General features: G+C 46.5%; 1 protein-coding gene across 1 annotated transcript in view; it reads left to right on the top strand.

The window, feature by feature from the left end:
* The window catches only part of LOC137631171 (large ribosomal subunit protein mL62), a 34278-nt gene extending 19485 nt beyond the window's left edge, over positions 1–14793 (top strand). Inside the window, exons 4-5 of the mRNA XM_068362887.1 lie at positions 6381–6550; positions 14468–14793. Of these exons, the coding sequence (XP_068218988.1) occupies positions 6381–6550; positions 14468–14558 (261 nt within the window). The 3' untranslated portion in view covers positions 14559–14793. The remainder of the gene's footprint in view (positions 1–6380; positions 6551–14467) is intronic.
* Positions 14794–21582: the final 6789 nt, after the last annotated feature.

The raw sequence follows: 21582 nt of genomic DNA, 5'->3' as shown, positions 1-21582 counted from the left end.
TCGATTTTAACGAATTCCTTAAATATGCATGTAGGTTAGAGAAGGAGAGAATCAGGAGGAGTTCTTCTCGCTCTGTGGATTTTTCCTCTCCCCATGCCCCTCAACCTTTTCCTTCCCCTGTAGTGGTGACTCCCGAACCTGCTACTAGTGCTCAGCCATCCATGGCGGATATGTTGCGTGCCATTCAGGCTCTCGGTGACAAGGTGGAGTCATTGGCTAATGACCGTAATCAGCTTTTGGCAGATGTCAAAGAGCTGAAAGCGAAAAGTGCAGTGGGAAGTGTTATCAGTGCTAGTGATGTGAAAAGTGTCAGTGTCAGTGTTGCGCATGAGGGTACATCTGTGCGTGCCAGTCGTCCTCCCAGTCCGGGACCTCTTGCAAGCTCCCAAGCCCAGGGGAGAAGCAATGTCGAAGGACCAAAGGGTTCGGCAGGCCTTGATCGGCGCACGGATGTATCCTCAGTGGTTGCGGACGTATCTGTCAGAGATCGTCCCATCCACGAACAGACGAATGAGCCCTTACATTCCTCGTCTGTGGAAGAAGTTTCCAGGAGGAAACGATGGACCAAGGTTTCACGACCGCTCAAACGTAAGGTCCCTTCCGAGCGAGTCCAACGGCCCAGGTGTAGCCACTGGGTCAGTTCGGACTCGCCGCAGTCTACCGATGACTGCACACCTCCCAAGAGAGGTAGAGTGGTTCCACAACAGGCTGCTGCTCCGCCTGTTGCTGCTCCAACCACGGTAGACCCTAAGTGGTCCATGCTGCAGACTATGCAGTCTCAGCTTGCGGCATTCATGCAGGAGTATCATGCTGAGAGGGTTGACACTGCACCTGTTACCCTACAACCCGCCGAGGTTGTGCGCTCAGCAGATACTGCGGCTGCCTGCTCCCACACTCCACCTGTGAGAGCTCCACCACCGATGCGCAGTCCACCCTGCCAGACGCATGTTCTTGTCGCACCATCCGTTGACATGCGTGAGCTACCGCAGCAGCAGTGGGAAGGTGCTGCAGAGCTGCCGGGCTCTGCCTCTATGCGGCATGCTCCGCATGGGCAGCATGCGCTGCATACCTTACAGCATGCTCCGCATCCCACCGCAACCTCTCCCACGCACCAGCACTCTGCTTTTGTTGTTGCCAGCTCGCAGACTGACCAGCAGCGGCATGATGTTGGATCCGCAGCAGCTACGCATGCACCCGTACTGCCGGATTCAGCCGTTCAGCCTTCTTCTCTGCCTTTGCCACTTCCTACTCAGCTTTCGGATGATGGAATATCAGTTGACGAAGCTGCACATTTGGATGAACCGCACTCCGACTTTGAAGGGCCCAAGTCTACGCCTCCCTCCTTAGACTTTCGTAAAGTCCTTGCCTTGTTCAGGGACTTGTATCCAGAGCAGTTTGTGTCTGCAACCCCTCGCTCTCCTCCATCCGAGTTTGCTCTGGGCATGCAGTCTGCTGCTCCTGCCTTCACCAAGCTTGTTCTCGCACGATCATCTAAGAGAGCTTTGAGAGTTATGGGAGAGTGGTTGCATTCCAAGAAGCAACTGGGAAAGACTTCTTTCATCTTTCCGCCTTCCAAGCTTGCTTCTAAGTCGAGTGTCTGGTATGCCACGGGGGAGGAACCCGGCTTGGGAGTTCCTGCCTCTGCCTAGGGCGACTTCTCAAGTCTGGTTGACTCTCCCCGCAGGTTGGCTATGAGACGATCAAAGATCTGCTGGTCCTTCTCTGACATGGATCATCTGTTGAAGGGAGTCTTTCGTGCCTTCGAGATCTTTAACTTCCTCGATTGGTGTTTGGGAGCCTTAAGCAGGAAGACTTCCCCTTCGGAGAAGGACTCTGCCATGCTGATCATGTCTAGCATGGACAAAGCCATTCGGGATGGGTCTGGTGAACTTGCGGCTTCGTACGTGTCGGGAGTGCTTAAGAAGAGAGAACATCTTTGCTCCTTCTTATCGGCTGGTATCACTCCTTGCCAGAAGTCAGAGTTATTGTTTGCTCCTCTCTCCAAGTGTCTGTTTCCGGAGGAGCTGATCAAGGGGATGGCTGCCTCGCTTATCCAGAAGGATACCCATGATCTTATGGCATCTTCCGCACGTAAGGCTAAAGCCTTGCCTTCCGTGCCTAGACCCTTCCGCCCTGCAGCAGTAGACACTCCTGCAACTAGGTTCATCCCGCCCTTTCGTGGCAGAACCTCCAGCAGAGGAGGTACCCGTACCGACAGTCACCGTGGCAAGTCCAAGAAGGGTTCCAAGTCCGCAAAAGGCAAGTTCTGACTGCCTTCCTCTCCAGACAGCAGTGGGAGCCAGACTCAAGACCTTCTGGCAAGCTTGGGAGAACAGAGGTGCAGACGCTCAGTCTGTGAAGTGGCTAAGGGAGGGATACAGAATTCCGTTCTGCCGCAGTCCCCCTCTGGCTACATCTCCCATCAACCTCTCTCCCAACTACAAGGAGAAGGACAAGAGGCTAGCGTTGCAACAAGAGGTGTCGCTCTTGCTACTAAAGGAAGCGGTAGTCATAGTCCGGGATCATCAATCCCCGGGCTTCTACAACCGTCTCTTCCTGGTAGAGAAGAAGACAGGAGGTTGGAGACCGGTGCTGGACGTCAGTGCTCTCAATGCTTTTGTCACCAAGCAGACGTTCACGATGGAGACGACGAAGTCGGTCCTAGCAGCGGTCAGGCAGGAGGACTGGATGGTCTCGTTAGACCTGAAAGACGCGTACTTTTACGTCCCCATCCATCCAGACTCCCAACCTTTCCTAAGGTTCGTCTTTGGAAAGGTTGTATACCAGTTCCAAGCCCTGTGCTTTGGCTTAAGCACGGCACCTCTTGTGTTTACCAGACTGATGAGGAATATTGCGAAATTCCTTCACTTGGCAGACATCAGAGCCTCCCTCTATTTAGACGACTGGCTTTTAAGAGCTCCAACAAGTCGTCGCTGTCTGGAGAATCTCAGATGGACTATGGATCTGACCAAGGAATTGGGCCTCCTGGTCAATATAGAGAAGTCCCAGCTCGTCCCATCCCAGACCATTGTCTATCTAGGTATGGAGATTCAGAGTCGAGCTTTTCGGGCTTTTCTGTCGGCCCCAAGGATCAATCAAGCCCTACAATGCATCCAGAGCATGCTGAGAAGGAACCGATGTTCAGTCAGGCAGTGGATGAGCCTAACAGGGACACTTTCATCGCTGGCCCAGTTCATCGAGTTAGGGAGACTCCACCTCCGCCCCCTTCAGTTTCATCTAGCTGCTCACTGGAGAAAGGACATGACGCTAGAGGCGGTCTCAGTGCCTGTTTCAGAAGAGATGAGGTCTACTCTAACGTGGTGGAAGAACAGCATTCTTCTCAAGGAAGGTCTACCATTGGCTGTTCAGACCCCCGACCACTGTCTCTTCTCGGACGCATCGGACACGGGCTGGGGTGCGACACTGGACGGACAGGAATGCTCGGGCACATGGAATCAGGAGCAAAGGACACTTCACATCAATTGCAAGGAGTTGTTGGCAGTTCATCTGGCCTTGATAAACTTCAAGTCCCTCCAGCTAAACAAGGTGGTGGAGGTGAACTCCGACAACACCACAGCCTTGGCTTACATCTCCAAGCAAGGAGGGACTCATTCGAGGAAGTTGTTCGAGATCGCAAGGGACCTCCTCATTTGGTCAAAAGATCGAAGGCTGTCGCTGGTAACGAGGTTCATTCAGGGCGATATGAATGTCATGGCAGATCGCCTCAGCCGGAAGGGTCAGGTCATCCCCACAGAGTGGACCCTTCACAAGAATGTTTGCAGCAGACTATGGGCCCTGTGGGGGCAACCCACCATAGATCTATTCGCTACCTCGATGACCAAGAGGCTCCCGATGTTTTGTTCTCCGATTCCAGACCCTGCAGCAGTTCACGTGGATGCCTTTCTGCTGGATTGGTCCCATCTCGACCTGTATGCGTTCCCGCCGTTCAAGATTGTCAACAGGGTACTTCAGAAGTTCGCATCTCACGAAGGGACACGGTTGACGTTGGTTGCTCCCCTCTGGCCCGCAAGAGAATGGTTCACCGAGGTACTGCAATGGCTAGTGGACGTTCCCAGGACTCTTCCTCTAAGAGTGGACCTTCTGCGTCAACCTCACGTAAAGAAGGTACACCCAAACCTCCACGCTCTTCGTCTGACTGCCTTCAGACTATCGAAAGACTCTCAAGAGCTAGAGGCTTTTCGAAGGAGGCAGCCAGAGCGATTGCCAGAGCAAGGAGGACATCCACTCTCAGAGTCTATCAGTCTAAATGGGAAGTCTTCCGAAGCTGGTGCAAGGCGAATGCAGTTTCCTCAACCAGTACCACTGTAACCCAGATTGCTGACTTCCTGTTACATCTAAGGAACGTAAGATCCCTATCAGCTCCTACGATCAAGGGTTACAGGAGTATGTTGGCAGCGGTCTTCCACCACAGAGGCTTGGATCTTTCCACCAACAAAGATCTTCAGGACCTCCTTAGGTCTTTTGAGACCTCAAAGGAACGTCGGTTATCCACACCAGGCTGGAACCTAGACGTGGTTTTAAGGTTCCTAATGTCATCAAGATTTGAACCGCTCCAATCAGCCTCTTTTAAGGACCTCACATTAAAAACTCTTTTCCTCGTTTGCTTGGCAACAGCTAAAAGAGTCGGTGAGATCCACGCCTTCAGCAGGAACATAGGTTTTACTTCTGAAACGGCTACATGTTCCTTGCAGCTCGGTTTTTTGGCTAAAAACGAGCTTCCTTCTCGTCCTTGGCCTAAGTCGTTCGAGATCCCAAGCCTGTCCAACTTGGTGGGGAACGAACTAGAGAGAGTACTTTGCCCAGTAAGAGCTCTTAAGTTCTATTTAAGACGGTCAAAGCCATTACGAGGACAATCAGAAGCTTTATGGTGTTCTATCAAGAAGCCTTCTCTACCGATGTCTAAGAACGCAGTTTCTTACTACATCAGGCTTCTGATTAGAGAGGCACATTCTCATCTGAAGGAAGAAGACCTTGCTTTGCTGAAGGTAAGGACACATGAGGTTAGAGCTGTCGCTACTTCAGTGGCCTTCAAACAGAACCGTTCTCTGCAGAGTGTTATAGATGCAACCTATTGGAGAAGCAAGTCAGTGTTCGCATCATTCTATCTCAAAGATGTCCAGTCTCTTTACGAGAACTGCTACACCCTGGGACCATTCGTAGCAGCGAGTGCAGTAGTAGGTGAGGGCTCAGCCACTACATTCCCATAATCCCATAACCTTTTTAATCTTTCTCTTGAATACTTTTTATTGTTGTTTTTGGGTTGTACGGAAGGCTAAGAAGCCTTCCGCATCCTGGTTGATTTGGCGGGTGGTCAAATTCTTTCTTGAGAAGCGCCTAGGTTAGAGGTTGTGATGAGGTCCTTTAGTATGGGTTGCAGCCCTTTATACTTCGGCACCTAGGAGTCGTTCAGCATCCTAAGAGGACCGCTAGGCTCAGTAAGGAAGACGTACTTAAAAAAGGCAGAGTAATAGTTCAAGTCGACTTCCTTACCAGGTACTTATTTATTTTATGTTTGTTATTTTGAATAACTGCTAAAATGAAATACGGGATACTTAGCTTCTTTGTTAACATGTATGCTGGTCTCCACCCACCACCCTGGGTGTGAATCAGCTACATGATCATCGGGTAAGATTAATATTGAAAAATGTTATTTTCATTAGTAAAATAAATTTTTGAATATACTTACCCGATGATCATGAATTTAAGAACCCTCCCTTCCTCCCCATAGAGAACCAGTGGACCGAGGAGAAAATTGAGTTCTTGTTGACAAGAAGTACTTGAGTACCTACTCACAGATGGCGCTGTTGTGTACACCCCCACCTGTATAGCGATCGCTGGCGTATCCCGACCTTAGATTTCTGTCGGGCAACGGAGTTGACAGCTACATGATCATCGGGTAAGTATATTTAAAAATTTATTTTACTAATGAAAATAACATTTTACGAAGTCCCCCGATATGTGAGTTGTTCTCCAATCAGGACCTTATGCTAGATCATTAATACTACGGGCTGTAAGTGTGCAAGAGCCTGTGCACAGGCAATCTACAACAAGAGCATTAATATGAGATCGTCCAAAGCTCCTGAGAGAGATAAGATAGGTGACTAACAGTTAGGCATGCCATGCAGAGTTGCTACCAGATATCACAGAGAAGATTTGATAATCCAATTACTTTAGGGAGTAACCTGTAAGTATAAAATTAAGAATTTCTTATAGCTAAAAAGAAAGAGTAATAGTTTGAAAATTCTCAATCTTTTCAAGTCACTGAATTGAAGTTCTACGTATGATTATAAGTAGAATAGATTATTAGATTATGCTACTGAATGACTAATTTGATTTTTGCATTCTTTTTCTGCTTTCAGTTTAAGACTTCTATAAATTCAGAGGGCTTTTTCATTGTGAGATCAGATACAACACGTTCTCAGCAGTTGAATTTAGCAGATGCATTAGACAAACTTCGAACTATGATTCATACAGCATCATATGAACCACCACCACATGCTGTAGAGGATGTCGAAAGACATAGGAGAAGGTAAATTTATTGCTTCTATTCTTCTGCCATGTTTATTTAATACAAAGGTACTTTTTAACAGTATTTTGTGTTTATTGGTCATGGTAATTTTGTAGTAGATTCTCAAGTTCATATTGAAATTCATGTAACAGTCTAAGGAAGAAAATTATGTACAATACATTCCTTACATAACTTTTAAACTTGAAATTTTCAAAGATAACCTGTGTGGGCCATGAATAAAAAAAATGCCAAATACTGTACATAGAAATTAGCTTCTTTTAAAACTAAACTGAAATATAAGGAGGGTAGGGTATTATGGTTACAAGCTGAAGCCCCAAATTAAGTATGCTTGACTTAAAACTTTTCAACTTAGGAACCCACTCTTGGAAGACAATGCGGTCTAAGTAGGGACTTTTTTTTTTTTTTTTTCTTTTTTAAATCCATGTTTGTTTCTACACAAATACAAACCATTGTTCATTGCTATAGGAGAAGGATAACAGCAAAACAGGAATATGGCAGTTAAAACTTTTAACGAGGTGTAAACAACCGGCAGGTAGTTACCCGGCCAGCAGTGGGGAGGCGACTGCATACCCTATAGCTCACTGTAACCTCGTGAGAAACTACATTTGTTCCTCTTTCTGGAAATTTCTTTCTCTTTCCAGCCATGCATGTGTGTGTGTTTGTGACTACTCATCTTGTGAATTTGACCCCAGTTTATGACCTTTTAATAACACTTGTAGGTTAATGGTCCTTTGCTTACATCTAATAGCCAGGCCTTCTCCATCATAAGACTCAATACTACGCAGTACTCTAGAAGTTTTATTCCAGCTGTTACCAAGTTGTGGAATGATCTTCCTAATCGGGTAGTTGAATCAGTAGAACTTCAAAAGTTCAAAGTTGGAGCAAATGCTTTTTTGTTGACCAGGCTGACATGAGTCTTTTTATACTTTATATATGACATATTTGTTTTTGATGTTGTTAATAGTTTATATATGACATATCTCTTTTGACATTACTTTTTTTAGAATGATTTATTGTTAATTTGTTCTCTTCAGTTATTTATTTCCTTATTTCCTTTCCTCACTGGGCTATTTTTCCCTATTGGAGCCCCTGGGCTTATAGCATCTTGCTTTTCTTATTAGGGTTGTAGCTTGGATAGTAATAATAATAATAATACCTGACAATCACTGGAGCCAGGAGGTCGTCCTTCAAAGGGTAGCCGTTCTGGAGGAGACAGGATCCCTTTTCCCTAGGAGTTGTTGAAATCACTAGCGTCCTTTTCCCCTTCCCCATCGACCTCACTGGTCAGAAAAGAGGAATTCCATTAACGTATTACTTATTATTGGGAGTTTTTCTCCTTTCTCATGGGATGTGAGAGTTTTATAGGTAGTTGGTTGGCCAGGGCACCAGCCACCCATTGAGTTACTACCACTAGAGAGTTATTAGGTCATTTGACTGGCCAGTCAGTACTATATTGGATCCCTCTCTCTCTGGTTATGGCTTATTTCTCCCTTGCCTACACATATATCAAATAGTCTGACCTATTCTTTCCACATTCGCTTCTGTCATCATACAACTAACAACACCAAGATTACCAAACAATTCTTCTTTGCTTAAGGGGGTAACGACTACTGCTCTGTAATTGGTTAGTGACTACTCTCCTCTTGGTAAGGGTAGAAGAAACACTTTAGCTATGGTAAGCAGCTCTTCTAGGAGAAGGGCACTCCAAAATCAAGCTATTGTTCTCTAATCTTGGGTAGTGCCATAGTCTCTGTATCATGGTGTTCCACTGTCGTAGGATAGAGTTCTCTTGCTTGAGGGTACATTCAGGCGCACTATTCTATCTTATTTCTCTTTTTGTTTTTTTAACTTTTTTTAGCATGTATGAAAGATTAATTTAATCTTGTTACTGTTCTTAAAATATGTTATTTTAATTGTTCGTAACTTCTTTTGTAGTTTATGTATTCTATTTTGTCCTTTTCTCACTAGGCTATTTTTCCGTGTTGGAGCCCCTGGACTTATAGCATCCTGGTTTTCCAGCTATGGTTGTAGCTTAGCTTGTAGTAATAATAAGGGGAGTTTAGTTTTTTGTTTGATTTTGCAATGCGGCAAATTGATGGAGGATCCCGAAGCACAGGCCAATTGACTCGGATGGGTCCTTTGGGACTCTATAGATTCCTCTGTATGGTTTCGTGAGAGGTATAGCATCTACGTACTCTATCAATCACTCCTGCCCAGGGACATTCTCCGGACACTTCAGGATCTCCTTGATACTGCCCTTCTTGGAGTACTTGTCCAACGATGACTTTGAAGACTTTCTCTCCTGGAAGATATTCTCAGCTGCAGCTCCAGTTTCTGCCCTTCTGGAGGTCCTTCTGCAAAGCTCTATTGCTCCTCAGAGTATGCTCTCAAGGTTGCTTGTCGTCCTTGTTTGATCTTTCCTTTTCAGAGGAAGATCTTTGATGCCCCTGGCCTCCATCATCCTGATCTTCAATGATCTTCTAGATCTGGCAAGGAACTTCAAGGTAATTTTTCAGCTGCAGACCAATCATTGTCCTTCGGGGGTCCTCAAAGTTTGTCCTCTGCGGAGGAGGATCTCTGTTGCTTTTGCCGTCCTTCATCCTGACCTGCATGGAACTACTTTGAGGATCTTCTCACCAGGCTGTGCCCTTCAGGAGGTCCTCCTCCAGAGCGTTGCTCCTCGGACCATGCTCACAAGGTTGTAAGCAACCATGTCCTGATCCTTCTTCTTCGGAGCAGGATCACTGAAGCCCCTGACGTCCTTCATCCTGAGCTTCATGAAACTTCAGGGAACTTCTAGATATGCTACAACTCTGAGGATCTTCTCCTCGGTCATTGTCTTTCAGGAGGTCCTCCAGAGCACACTTGCTTCACGGAGCATGCTCACAATGTTGGTTGTCAACCTTGATCTTGGTGGAGAGGGCAACGGGGTCTCTGAGAAGGCAAAGGGGGTCTGGAGATCGGTCATTGACTTCTCCACCTAACAAGTTTATTTGTCAAACGAAGTTCATGATGGAAACAGTATGGTCTGTTCTGTCTTTCATCAGAGAGAGAGACTTCATGATTTCAATAGGTCTGAAAGACACATACTTTCAAGTGTCTGTTCATCAGACCTCTCTGAAGTACAGTACTGTATGTCAGCTTCTGCCTCAGCGGTACTGTGCACCAGTTGAAGATTTTGTGTTTCAGATTGTTTACGGCTCCTCAGGTGATCACTCTGGTGTTCACAATGGTAGATGTGTGGGGCCACTCATGAGTGGTACTTCTCCAGATGTATCTACAATTGATTGATCCTGACCTTGTCTAAGAGGCAGTTGCTTCAGGATTGAGATTGCCTTCTCGTACTTTGCCATGATCTGAGGATTGGGATAAACTTGGAGAAACTGAATCTCGTACCCAAGCAGAAGGTGAAGTACCAGGGCATGCTGATAGATTCGGCAGCAGCGAGAGTATTTTGCATAGATGATCACATCAGTTAGCTCAGGGAGGTTGTGCAACCGTTCCTGTCCAAGACAGTGGTTTCAGGTCAGCAATGCGAAAGTCATCTCAGACATCTGTTCCTGTTGGAGAAGCTTATTCATTTTGGGCATCTCCACCAGAGATCACTTCAGTGGTGCGTGAATGATCACTGGGTAGCCAACAGCGATTCCCCATTCCTTCCCATGCCAGTGTCATAGGAAATCTGAAGTGATCTTATCTGGTGGCTTGACAAGACCAAACTCACCAGGGGAGTCACACTTGCCTTTCTGCCCCTGGTCCTACATCTGTTCTCAGCTGCAACGAAGGAGTGGTGTGGCACACACCTGGACGATCTTGTAGTGTCAGAAGTGTGGTCTAAGGAAGATAAGCATCTGCACACCAATGTCTTGGAGATGCTACCGCCCTTCCTAAGCCTGCAAGCATTCCAAGAACTTTTGAGGGGTCACTTGGTACTGCTCATGAAAGACAGCTCAACTGTAGTGGCCTACATCAATAGGCAAGTAGGCACAGTCTCACAGCTCCTCTGCGAGTTGATGAAACAGATGAACGTCTCAGTTGCGTTTAATACTGTAGAGTTGACAGCAAGGTATATTCCAGGCAAGTGGAATGACCTAGCAGACACTTGGCCATCAGGGGCAGGATATAGGAGCGGAGTGGTCTCTACATCATCTTGTGACGGAAAGGCTTCTTGCCCTGTGGGGTTCTATGGCGATCGACATGTTTGCCACATGGCTGAACAGGAAGCTCCCGTCTTTTACTCCCCGGTTTCAAATCCATAGGCAGTGTTTGAAGATGCCTTCTTACGCCCCTGGGATCACCTGGATGTTTTTGCTTTTCTCTCCATTAAATCTGATTTTGCCAGTAATCAACAGTGTTGATTACATCAGGAATCAGGATGACCCTGGTGGCTTCCAATGGTATCCCGATCTGCTTGGTATTCTGGTCAAGTTTCCAAGAGAACTACCCCCCTTGCCCATTCTGCTCTGTCAGCTGCACTGGAAGAGGTACCACCAATCCGTGCAATCATTACAAGCTGGTCAGACTAGATGCTGGTAAGTTGCACTTCAGAGCTCCATTATTATTATTATTACTTGCTAAGCTACAACCCCAGTTGGAAAAGCAGAATGCTATAAGCCCAAGGGCCCCAACAGGAAAAATAGCCCAGTGAGGAAAGGAAAGAAGGAAAAATAAATTATTTTAAGAAGAGTAACATTAAAATAAATATTTCCTATGTAAACTATAAAAACTTTAACAAAACAAGAGGAAGAGAAATCAGATAGAACAGTGTGCACGAGTGTACCTTCAAGCAAGAGAACTCTAACCCAAGACAGTGGAAGACCATGGTACAGAGGCTATGACACTACCCAAGACTAGAGAACAATGGTTTGATTTTGGAGTGTCCTTCTCCTAGAAGAGCTGCTTACCATAGCTAAAGAGTCTCTTCTACCCTTACCAAGAGGAAAGTAGCCATTGAACAAATACAATGCAGTAGTTAACCCCTTGAGCGAAGAAGAATTGTTTAGTAATCTCAGTGTTGTCAGGTGTATGAGGACAGAGGAGAATCTGTAAAAAATAGGCCAGACTATTCGGCGTATGTGTAGGCAAAGAGAAAGAACCGTAACCAGAGAGAAGGATCCAATGTAGTACTTTCTGTCCAGTCAAAGGACCGCATGGCTCTCTGGTGGTAGTATTTCAACAGGCTGCTGGTGCCCTGGCCCTGGGAGTTTATCTCCCCATCCCCATGCAAGCTTGGAGATGGTTAATATAATACTAACCTTTTATTCGTAAGTCAAGTATTTTAATCGGCCGATATTTTTCCCCTGTGGGAAAGGATTCCTTTGATTTTGGTAAGGTACATTATGTACACCCTAGGTTCTATCAGTCTTATCATCTTTATGATAAGCAGATAGTGGTGTTAGTGTCTTCACTTCGCTCTCCTCAGATGAAGCGTTAAATGTATTGAGAGAAGTTGAAAGAATTTTCCAGTTTGATTCTAGGTGACTTCCAACCCTCCAAGCAGTGAGGCTCCCTAATCAAAGGACGAGGATTTGCATGTCACATAGTAGCAAATATCAAATTTCAAAAGTAATTGTATTTTTCATAGCTATACAACCCTGAGTCCTTTAATATGATTTCCCTCTTAAAACAATCCCTTTAAGTCCTTGGTCGAAGTAGCAAAAGTGAAAAGGTAACTGACTGCGGAGGGCAGGGCCAAGTTGAATAACTGCTCGTTATTTATTTCAACAGCCGATTCCAGCTTGCACCAAAGTAATTTCCCTAATTAAAGGACTCAAGTTTGTATGGTTAGAAAAAATACTGATTACTTTTAAGATTTGATGTTTTAGGTTTCTCAATCTGGAATCATGTTATATTTCTAAAGGAATAGAAGGAGTTCTGACTTTCAGTGGAGAAATCCATGAGTGATTTGTTAATTTAAGGTGACCTTTGTCAGGTTGGTTCGGGAAAATTTAGGTTAAATTGATCGTATGTTTTAATCTCTTTCCATCACCCACCTCTATCTAATTCATTTTATGATAGATGTTGTGGGGAACGAGGTTCACAGAGAAAGATATGTGAACTGCAGGTAAGTACTGTAGAAATGATAGATTGAATTATGTTTTTGGGGGTTATAGAAATATCTAGACACTGGTAGTAGTGTCACACTAAGAATAAAACTGTCATTCAAACAAAATATGGATTCTTATTATGTTAATGTAAACATTTTCATTATTTGAGACTCATTTACTGTATATTTATTTAAAATTCCATATACTTCATTGCTATTGTGATAATTTAATTTCTAATTGATAAACTTCATTAATAAAAAAGTTCATGATAAAAGAACAGGACTTTGTGGCCATGAGGGACTGATAAAAAATATAAAAAATACTTATAGATGAGAAAAATTATAGGCACAAATATCTTAGGAAAAAAAAAAAGAATTTACAGTATTTGAGAAGGCTAAATATGTATGTGCTTATAACAATTGACAATGGTTTCACGGTACACTACTGGTATGCCTTATAGTCATAGTTTGTATTATAGTAAGATAAATGCATTGGGTGTCAATTTCGTCAGCACTGTACCTTATTGTAAGAGTTTTCTCCATATAGTAGTAGTAAAAATATTACTATATTGATGAATGGAGGCCTTTCGAGGAATAGAATGTGTAGTTTTCTGTATTTTGAGAAACTAAAATGTCATTAGTTGAACTGAAGTTGGTTTCATCATCATCTCCTATGACTATTGACGCAAAGGGCCTCGGGTAGATTTTGCCAGTCATCTCTATTTTGAGCTTTTAATTCAATACTTCATTCATCATCTCCTACTTTGCACTATCATAGTTCTCAGCCATGTTGGCCTGGGTCTTCCAAATCTTTTAGTGCCCTATGGAGCCCAGCTAAACGTTTGGTGAACTTAATCTTTGTTGGCGAGTGCGAAGAGCATGCCCAAACCAACTCCATCTACCCCACATCATGATCTTATGAACATATAGCTCTCGGGTAATCTCTTATAGTTTCATTTCTAATCCTGTCTTGCCATTTAACTCCCAATATCATTCTGATGGCTTTGTTCTCAAATCTACAAAATCTATTGGAGATTGTTTCTTTGTCATACCATGACTTGTGTCCATATAGTAACACTGATCTCACTAAATATATATATAGTCTGATTTTTATATGCAATTGCAGGCAATTTGTTTTCCAAATTTTACTTAACCTAGCCACTATCTGATTTGCTTTTTTCAATCTTTCACTAAATTCTAATTCCAAAGACCCAGTATTGGAGATCATAGTTCCTAAATGCTAAAAGATTCTACCTCATTAATCCTTTTCTCCTTCCAATGATATTTCCTCTTCCATTGCATACTCTGTTCTTATCATCTCTGTCTTTCTTCTATTTATATTGAGCCCAACCTTGTGAGATATTTCTTGCATTCTGGTAATCAAGCAAATCCTGTGGTGTTCTGTTAACAAGGACAGCATCATCAGCATATTCTAGGTCTGCTAATATCCTATCACCAATCCAGTCCAATCCTTCTCCATCTCCAACTGTTCTATGCATTACAAAATCCATGAGGAGGATAAACAACGTAGGTGACAACACATTTCCTTGAGTACTCTGCTGTTCACTGGAAATATCATTTGATAATATCCCTTAAACATTAACATTGTACTTGCTTTGCTCTTGAACAGACTAATCAAATTAACATATTTAAGAGTAATTCCATAATAACCCAGGACTCCACAAAATTGGCTGGTACTCACTCAAAGGCTTTTTCATAGTCCACAAATGCCATAAAAAGTGAATTTTTATATTCTATGCATTGCTGTGTTTGTCTCAAAATGAAAATTAGGTCAGTGCAACTCCTTCCTTTTCAAAATCCTGCTATTTAAGATTACAGTAGTATAATAAAATTGTATTTTCATCTTTCAGGCATGAGGCTGCTGTTAGGGAAAGGCTACGTCAAAAAAAGCATCGATCATTGATTAAGCAAGACCGCCAGGCTCCTGAAGCTGTGATGTAATTTTGTAATATTTATGTTATTGTATACTGTATATACTTTTCACTATTAAATCTTGGTCTGTTTTGTAAAAACTCTAGTAACCTTAATGATTGTTTTAGAGTAGGTATCGTTAGGCAAGATGCAGTACTATAATTAAGACTAAATATCAGATTAAGGTATTAATCATGCCTTTACATAACCTGCACCTGCTTATTAATGTACCTATTGTTTCATGGAAAATAAAGATGACTTGGCATTATGTTTTCAATCTCATCTTAGCGAAGTTTCTGTTTGTTCCGTAACTGGAATACAAACCACGCTATTTGATAAGGGTATTACTTTTGGCGTAGCTGAAATGACGAGCCATTAGTTTTTAACGAGGGTTGACTACCCACACCGCTAGTTAGCGGGGTTAGGGAGGGTAGCTTGCTACCGCTCCCCCTCATACACCTGTGATTGAGCTCACTTTGCTTTCGGCTCGGATGGTGAACGGACGTTGCTGTTCTTCATCCTCGCCGACAATTGGCAGCCATTAATGCTTTTTGCTTTTGCTTTTCTCTTAGACTGTGTGTGTGAAGTTGACTTCTGCTACCATGCGCACCTGCCCTGGACTTAACGACCGCCCCTGTGGAACATTCATGTCGGCGGTCGAGACTGATCCTCATGCCCTTTGTCCTTCTTGTAGAGGTCAACTGTGTGATAGCGTCAACAAGTGTAGTGAGTGTAGGGAGTGGTCTTCCTCCCAGTGGGAGAGGTTTTCGCGGCGGCGGAAGAAGAAGTCAAAGCGAAATATTTCTCCTTCGAAGGTTGCTTCAAAGGGAGAAAAACCCAAGGCCTCTTCTTCCGTCGCCCAAACCTCCTCCGAAGCTCCTACTCAGTCGGTCTCTTTCGAGAGACCGTCGAGTAGTAGCGTAGACCGATTTATGTGACCAACCCCGGGTCTCGAGAGATGAGGTTACTTCCCCTAGCTAAGAAGCACCACCTCTCCCCCCGGGGGAGGCCTTGGCACTAACTTCCGTTTTTCAGATTTGGTCCTCTTTGGGGCTCACAGGTTCGCCCTCCAAGGAGGCATTGCTTGATTTCATCCGCATGAGTGCTTCTGTCAAGTAGTCGTCATCACTGTCAGAGGTAGATCCCCTAACACTTGTCGACGTTGTTGTGTCAGAGGTGTCTCATGCGACATCACCCATCTCCTCGGCCACTCCAGACTCTACGGTAGCTGCCGACTTAGTTTCCCCGTTCCTGACCATCCTTCGAAGGGGGAAACTAAGTTCATCATCGGTCTCTACTGCTAGTGTTTCTATCCCTCGGGGGAGTTCACTTACAGATACTCCTCTTCGGAGGACTGCTGACGGTCAGCTTGCTGATCCAACGGCCCCCAGAGGGCGCATCCGTCGGAATGCTCGCCTTCCTCTTCGCCATAGAGGCCTTCCTTCACCTGCAGTGAGGAGGCACCTCTTTGGTTCAACGTCTTCAATGCAGTCCCCTGCAGAGGAACCTCTAGACCGATCATCCATCACTGCACCTGCAACCAGTCTTGTGACTATGGTCCTGGACCTCTCTGCAGATCGTTCGCGATCTCCTTCGGTGGATGGTTGTCGTTTTAAAGGGCACATAGACCATCCATCCAACAGACCTGCTGACCTTCCATCACCGTTCCTGTATGGGCCTAATAAGTCTCCACCAGAGTGCGTTATTGTGCGCCATCATGCGTACCATGCGCCCTGACCAGCGCTCACCAGCAGCTCGTCAGTCACCAATACTTCGGCACACCACCCATCCTGCTCGCCTTTACAAAGGGCAGCAATCTCACGCGCTTGCGCAACATGTGCCTACGCCCCATCAAGATACTCAACGATCTCCTGCGTGCCAGCACTCTCCTGCATCTATGCGCCCACGCGCGCACGATCTCCTACGCGCCAGCACTCGCCTGCCCGCCAGCGCTTAACCACGAGCCAGTTACCTGCGCGCCAACGTTCTCCTGCGCAACAGTGCTCTCCCGCGCGCCAACATGTGCGCCCCACATCACCTGCTCACCCGCGCTCTCCTGTGCACCATCTTGCGCTCCAACCAACACGCCAGCCAAAACCTGTGCGCCATCACTCTCCTGCACGCAAGTTCGTAGGTGATGCAACAACCTTGTTGCCCTCACCTGGGCGCCAACTTTTACCTGCGCGCCAGCGCTCGCCAGACCATGTGCGCTCACCTGCGCTCACACACAGAGATACATGCGCTTGCCCTCTCTCTCCTACAGATGAGCACCAACAATCTCCCGCGTACCCATCATGATTCTCCTGCGCCCCCGCCCGCTCGCAAACATTGTCCTTCGCGCGCGCTAATTCTTCTACGGACGCACCCCAACACTCTCCTGCGCGCCAGTACGCGCACGAATACTCTCCTGCGCGCGCCAACAGTCTCCTGCTCGCGTGCACCAATATTCTCCCTCTCGCGAGCACCAATGGTCTCCCTCGCGCGAACGCCATTATTCTCCCTCGCGCAAGCGCTAATATTCTCCCGCGCGCGAGCATGCGCACCAACAGGATCATCGTCTGGCAAGGTAGCCATCGCCTCATCCCCCTGCCCGCAAGCCCTTACCACCGCGCATTGTGGGAGAAGGGAAACATGCAGAGGGGTTCAGGATCCCTAAGCTACATCCTAAGACGAACCCACCTATTCCAGTAACTCCTCCCAGGGAACCTTTGGCGAAACTGACTCCACTCAGACCATCGAGGCAAGTTGCTCCTATTCCTCAGACTAACTCTCCATCCCTTTCGGACGAAGATCTCCCGTCACCTAGGGAACCACGCGAAGAGAGACTTTTCCCCATCGTACCAATGGAGGAAATTTCTCCACGCCGAGAGTTCCTCACAGTCTGAGAATAGAAGGGACATGCCACACTCATCGATGTTGGAGTCTTACCTCCTTCCCCGTAAGGAATCTAAAGACTCCAAAACCATGCCAAAGTACTCCACTAGTGCTAGGATGGAGCCAGCCAGCCATTCAGGGAATGTCCGCGACTCTCCCCAAGAAGAGCCTTTGGGGATAGAAGGAGACTTCGCTGCAAGTTCTACAACAGGAGACCAGCAGGAATCAGAACATGCATTCTGGCAGGTTCTGACTCTGAGGGTTCTCAACGGGTTTTCCAACCCAGAGATCCCCCCTCGAGAGGGCAAAGAGACGGTCTTAGACCGCGTCTTTGGTATTCAAAAACCCTCTAAGACCAGTGCAGCCCTGCCCTGGTCTCAAGGGGTGAAGAGTACCAGGGAAAGATCGCCCAGCAGCTCTCCGAGATGTCCTCCTCCAACCGTTCCGGGAACACAAACAAGCTCCTCCCACATCCTCGCGTACAGCAGAGGAGGTACTTCGAGATCCTGGAGGAGCCTAGTTCAGCTCTTCCTCTTCACCACTCGCTGGAAGAGCTAACCAGGGGAGTCCCTCTTGAGAGACTCTCCAACCGGCAGGTCTTGTTCTCGGCAGCCGAGATCCTCAACCAGGAGAAGGTCACGAAGTATGCTATGTAAGCTACTTCGTGGCTTGATATCTGGTTGGGGACCTTAGGTATCCTGATATGATCTGAGGATTTCTCCAAGGAACGTACCAGGAAAGCTGTGGAAACCTTCCTTCTCTCAGGTACTCGCACTATTGAGTTTCTTGCCCACCAAGTCTCGAACTTATGGGCAAATACCATCTTGAAACGTCGGGATGCAGTAGCTGAGAGATTCCACCAGAAGGTCCCTAGCGTCGAGATCAATAGGCTCAGACATTCCTCCATAGAGGGGTCTCTTCTGTTTGAGCCTAAAGATGTGGAACATGCTGCTGAGAGTTGGAGGAAGTCTCATCAAGACTCCCTCCTCCATAGGGCTTTAACATCTAAGCCCTATAAACCTCCAGCACCACAGCAGTCCCCTCCAACCAAGACCACAACGACGAAAAAAACTGCATCGAAGACAACGGTGTCTAAGCCCTTTCTTGTCAAAGACAGGAAAGGCAAAAAGTCCTCCAGGGGAGGTAAAAATCCTAGAGGGAGCAGCCGAGGCCGCAAACGCTAGGATAGGCAGTCCCCCTACATTTCCACCAGTGGGGGGATGCCTACAAAGTTGCGCAAACAGGTGGAAGCAACTCGGGGCCGATTCCTGGACAATCTCCGTGATCAGTCTAGGATATCGTGTCCTGTTCATAACATCTCTACCTCCCCTGACGACGAATCCAGTGTCATTGAACTCCCTTGCCATGGGATCGGCAAGGGGGCAAGCCCTTTGGGGCATTGAACTCCCTTGCCATGGGATTGGCAAGGGGGCAAGCCCTTTGGGCCATTGAACTCCCTTGCCATGGGATCGGCAAGGGGGCAAGCCCGTCGGGCAGAAGTCCAGACCCTGTTGAAGAAGGGCGCTCTCCAAGAGGCCCTTGATAGATCCCCAGGCTTCTTCAGTTGACTCTTTCTTGTAAAGGAGGCGTCTGGAGGCTGGAGACCAGTCATCGACCTCTCGGCTCTGAACAAGTTTGTCAACCAAACTCCGTTCAGCGTGGAGACGGTAGACACAGTCAGACTAGCAGCAAGACCACAAGACTTCATGTACACACTGGACCTAAAAGACGCGTACTTCCAGATCCAAGTCCATCCGTCTTCAAGGAAGTAATTGAGATTCAGCCTAGACAACAGAATATACCAGTTCAAGGTGCTGTGCTTTGGTCTTTCCACAGCACCACAAGTCTTCACCAGAGTGTTCACCCTCGTGTCATCTTGGGCACACAGGATTGGCATCTGTCTCCTCCGTTATCTGGACGACTGGCTAATCCTAGCAGACTCGGTGTCAACCCTTCTTCAACACCGAGACAAACTTCTGAGGCTTTGCCAGGATCTGGGGATCATGGTAAATCTCGAGAAGTCCTCTCTGCTTCCCACTCAAAGACTGGTATACTTAGGCATGATTATAGACACCATTCTCCACGAAGCCTTCCCATCAGACGACAGGATAGCAAGGCTGAGAAAGGTAGCAAGACCTTTCATCGCTGGCCTGTCTAGTTCCCAATGGTCGCCTCAGGATGAGATCCCTCGAGTGGCAACTCAAGTCCTGGTGGAATCAAGCACACGACTCCCCGGAAATCCAGATCCCCTTGGGACCTGCGGAACTGACAGACCTCCAGTGGTGGGTGACAGACGAGAATTTACGAAGAGGAGTGGATCTTCTCGTCCTCCCCCCAGATTTGATGCTGTTTTCAGACACATCAAAAAATGGGTGGGAGCCCATGTGCTGCACCACACGACCTCAGGCCTCGGGTCAGAGTCAGAAAAGTACCTCCACATAAATCTCCTAGAGATGAAGGCCATCTTTCTGGCCCTTCAACAGTTCCTGGAAAGTCACTCTGTGGTGGTGATGAGCGACAACACCACAGTAGTGGCCTACATCAACAAACAAGGAGGTACTTTTTTGCAGCAACTATCCCATCTTGCAGTAGAGAGACTGAGATGGGCTGAAATCCACTCGATACCACTATCGGCACGCTTCATTCCAGGCAAAAGGAATGTGCTCGCCGACAACCTGACCAAGAATCTCAGATGGTGAGTACGGAGTGGTCTTTGTATCATCTAGTAGCCAACAAAGTCCCGACTTTGTGGGGTTCTCCGACTGTGGACCTCTTCGCAACAGCCCTGAACTTCAGGCTCCCGTTGTACTGTTCCCCAGTCCCAGACCCCAAGGCTCTCTGGCAAGATGCTTTCCAACAACGGTGGGACAACATCGACGTTTACGCCTTTCCCCCGTTCTGTCTGATGAGGAGGGTATTCAACAAGACCAGAACATCGGTCAATCTTTCAATGACCCTCATAGCTCTGCTATGGCATCACGCAGAATGGTTCCCGGACCTTCTGTAACTCCTAACGGAGCCACCAAGGGAACTCCCTCCACGACACAATCTACTCAAACAACCACACACCAACATCTTCCACAAAGCTGTAGCTTCGCTACAACTTCCCGCCTGGAGACTATCTAGCATCTCCTCTCTGAGGGAGGATTTTCACAACAAGTTGCGATTAGGATGTCGGGACATCTGCAAAAATCTTCAGCAGCAGTCTACCAGGCAAAGTGGAAAGTCTTCTGTGGTTGGTGTCGTGGAAGGGGTATCTCTCCACTCGATGCCACTATTCCAGCAATAGCGGAGTTCCTCACGTATTTGCCTGAAGAAATGCTCCTATCAGTCTTGGCAGTGAAAGGCTATCGCTCAGCCTTAATCCTCACCTTCAGACTGAAAAGAATGGACATTTCTTCATCGCTAGAACTTTCTCTACTCATACGGAGTTATGAACTTAGCTGCCACCAGTCAGAAGTGACACTCCCCCATGGAATGAGGTTCGAATTCTCAGGTCTCTGAAGAGACCTCCCTATGAACCATTACGCCAGGCAACAGATCGGCACCTGACTTGGAAGATGGTGTTCTTGCTAGCTTTGGCCTTGGCCAAGCGAATCAGCGAACCTTCAAAAGAAATTATTCAGTGACGTAGGTTCTTCAAGCAGGGGTGTGGAAATGTCAAAACACGTTCACATCCCACTACCTGCAAGATGTGACCCACAGGAGACTCGATACGTTTTCTATCGGTCCTGTGGTGGCTGCACAACAGCTGGTTTAAAATCTCAAGCTCCTTATTGGACAAGTAGCAGAAGGTTGAGGGCATTGTTACCCAGTTTTAGTCTGCATGAATGAAAAGGTTTGACTGGCCCTTATTCTTTTCTGCATCCTCTCCTCTTGGGGAAAGCAGCATCCTGGGTTCTCTGCATAGCTGACCTCAAACCACTGCAGGTAAACCATGCTCCCTTGTGTATCTAGTATTAAGATTAATACTGTTGCGTCCCCATACCCTAACAAGGTGGTATTGGGAAAGTGCTAGTGCACAGTTTTCCATCTAAAGAACTTCAGAAAAACTTTCTAGGACGAGTCACATTTCTACATACCTTCACACACAGCTTGCGTAGGGCGCAAAACTTGCATAGCATGGTTTTAGCGAGGTGCAGGGACTCCTTATTTCTTGAGTGCTAACACACTCAGATAA

The sequence above is a fragment of the Palaemon carinicauda genome, chromosome 39 (genome assembly GCF_036898095.1).
Source record: "Palaemon carinicauda isolate YSFRI2023 chromosome 39, ASM3689809v2, whole genome shotgun sequence".
NCBI classification, from domain to species: domain Eukaryota; kingdom Metazoa; phylum Arthropoda; class Malacostraca; order Decapoda; family Palaemonidae; genus Palaemon; species Palaemon carinicauda.
Note: the sequence above shows the minus strand (reverse complement) of the source record. Positions and strands in the feature narration are given on the sequence as shown.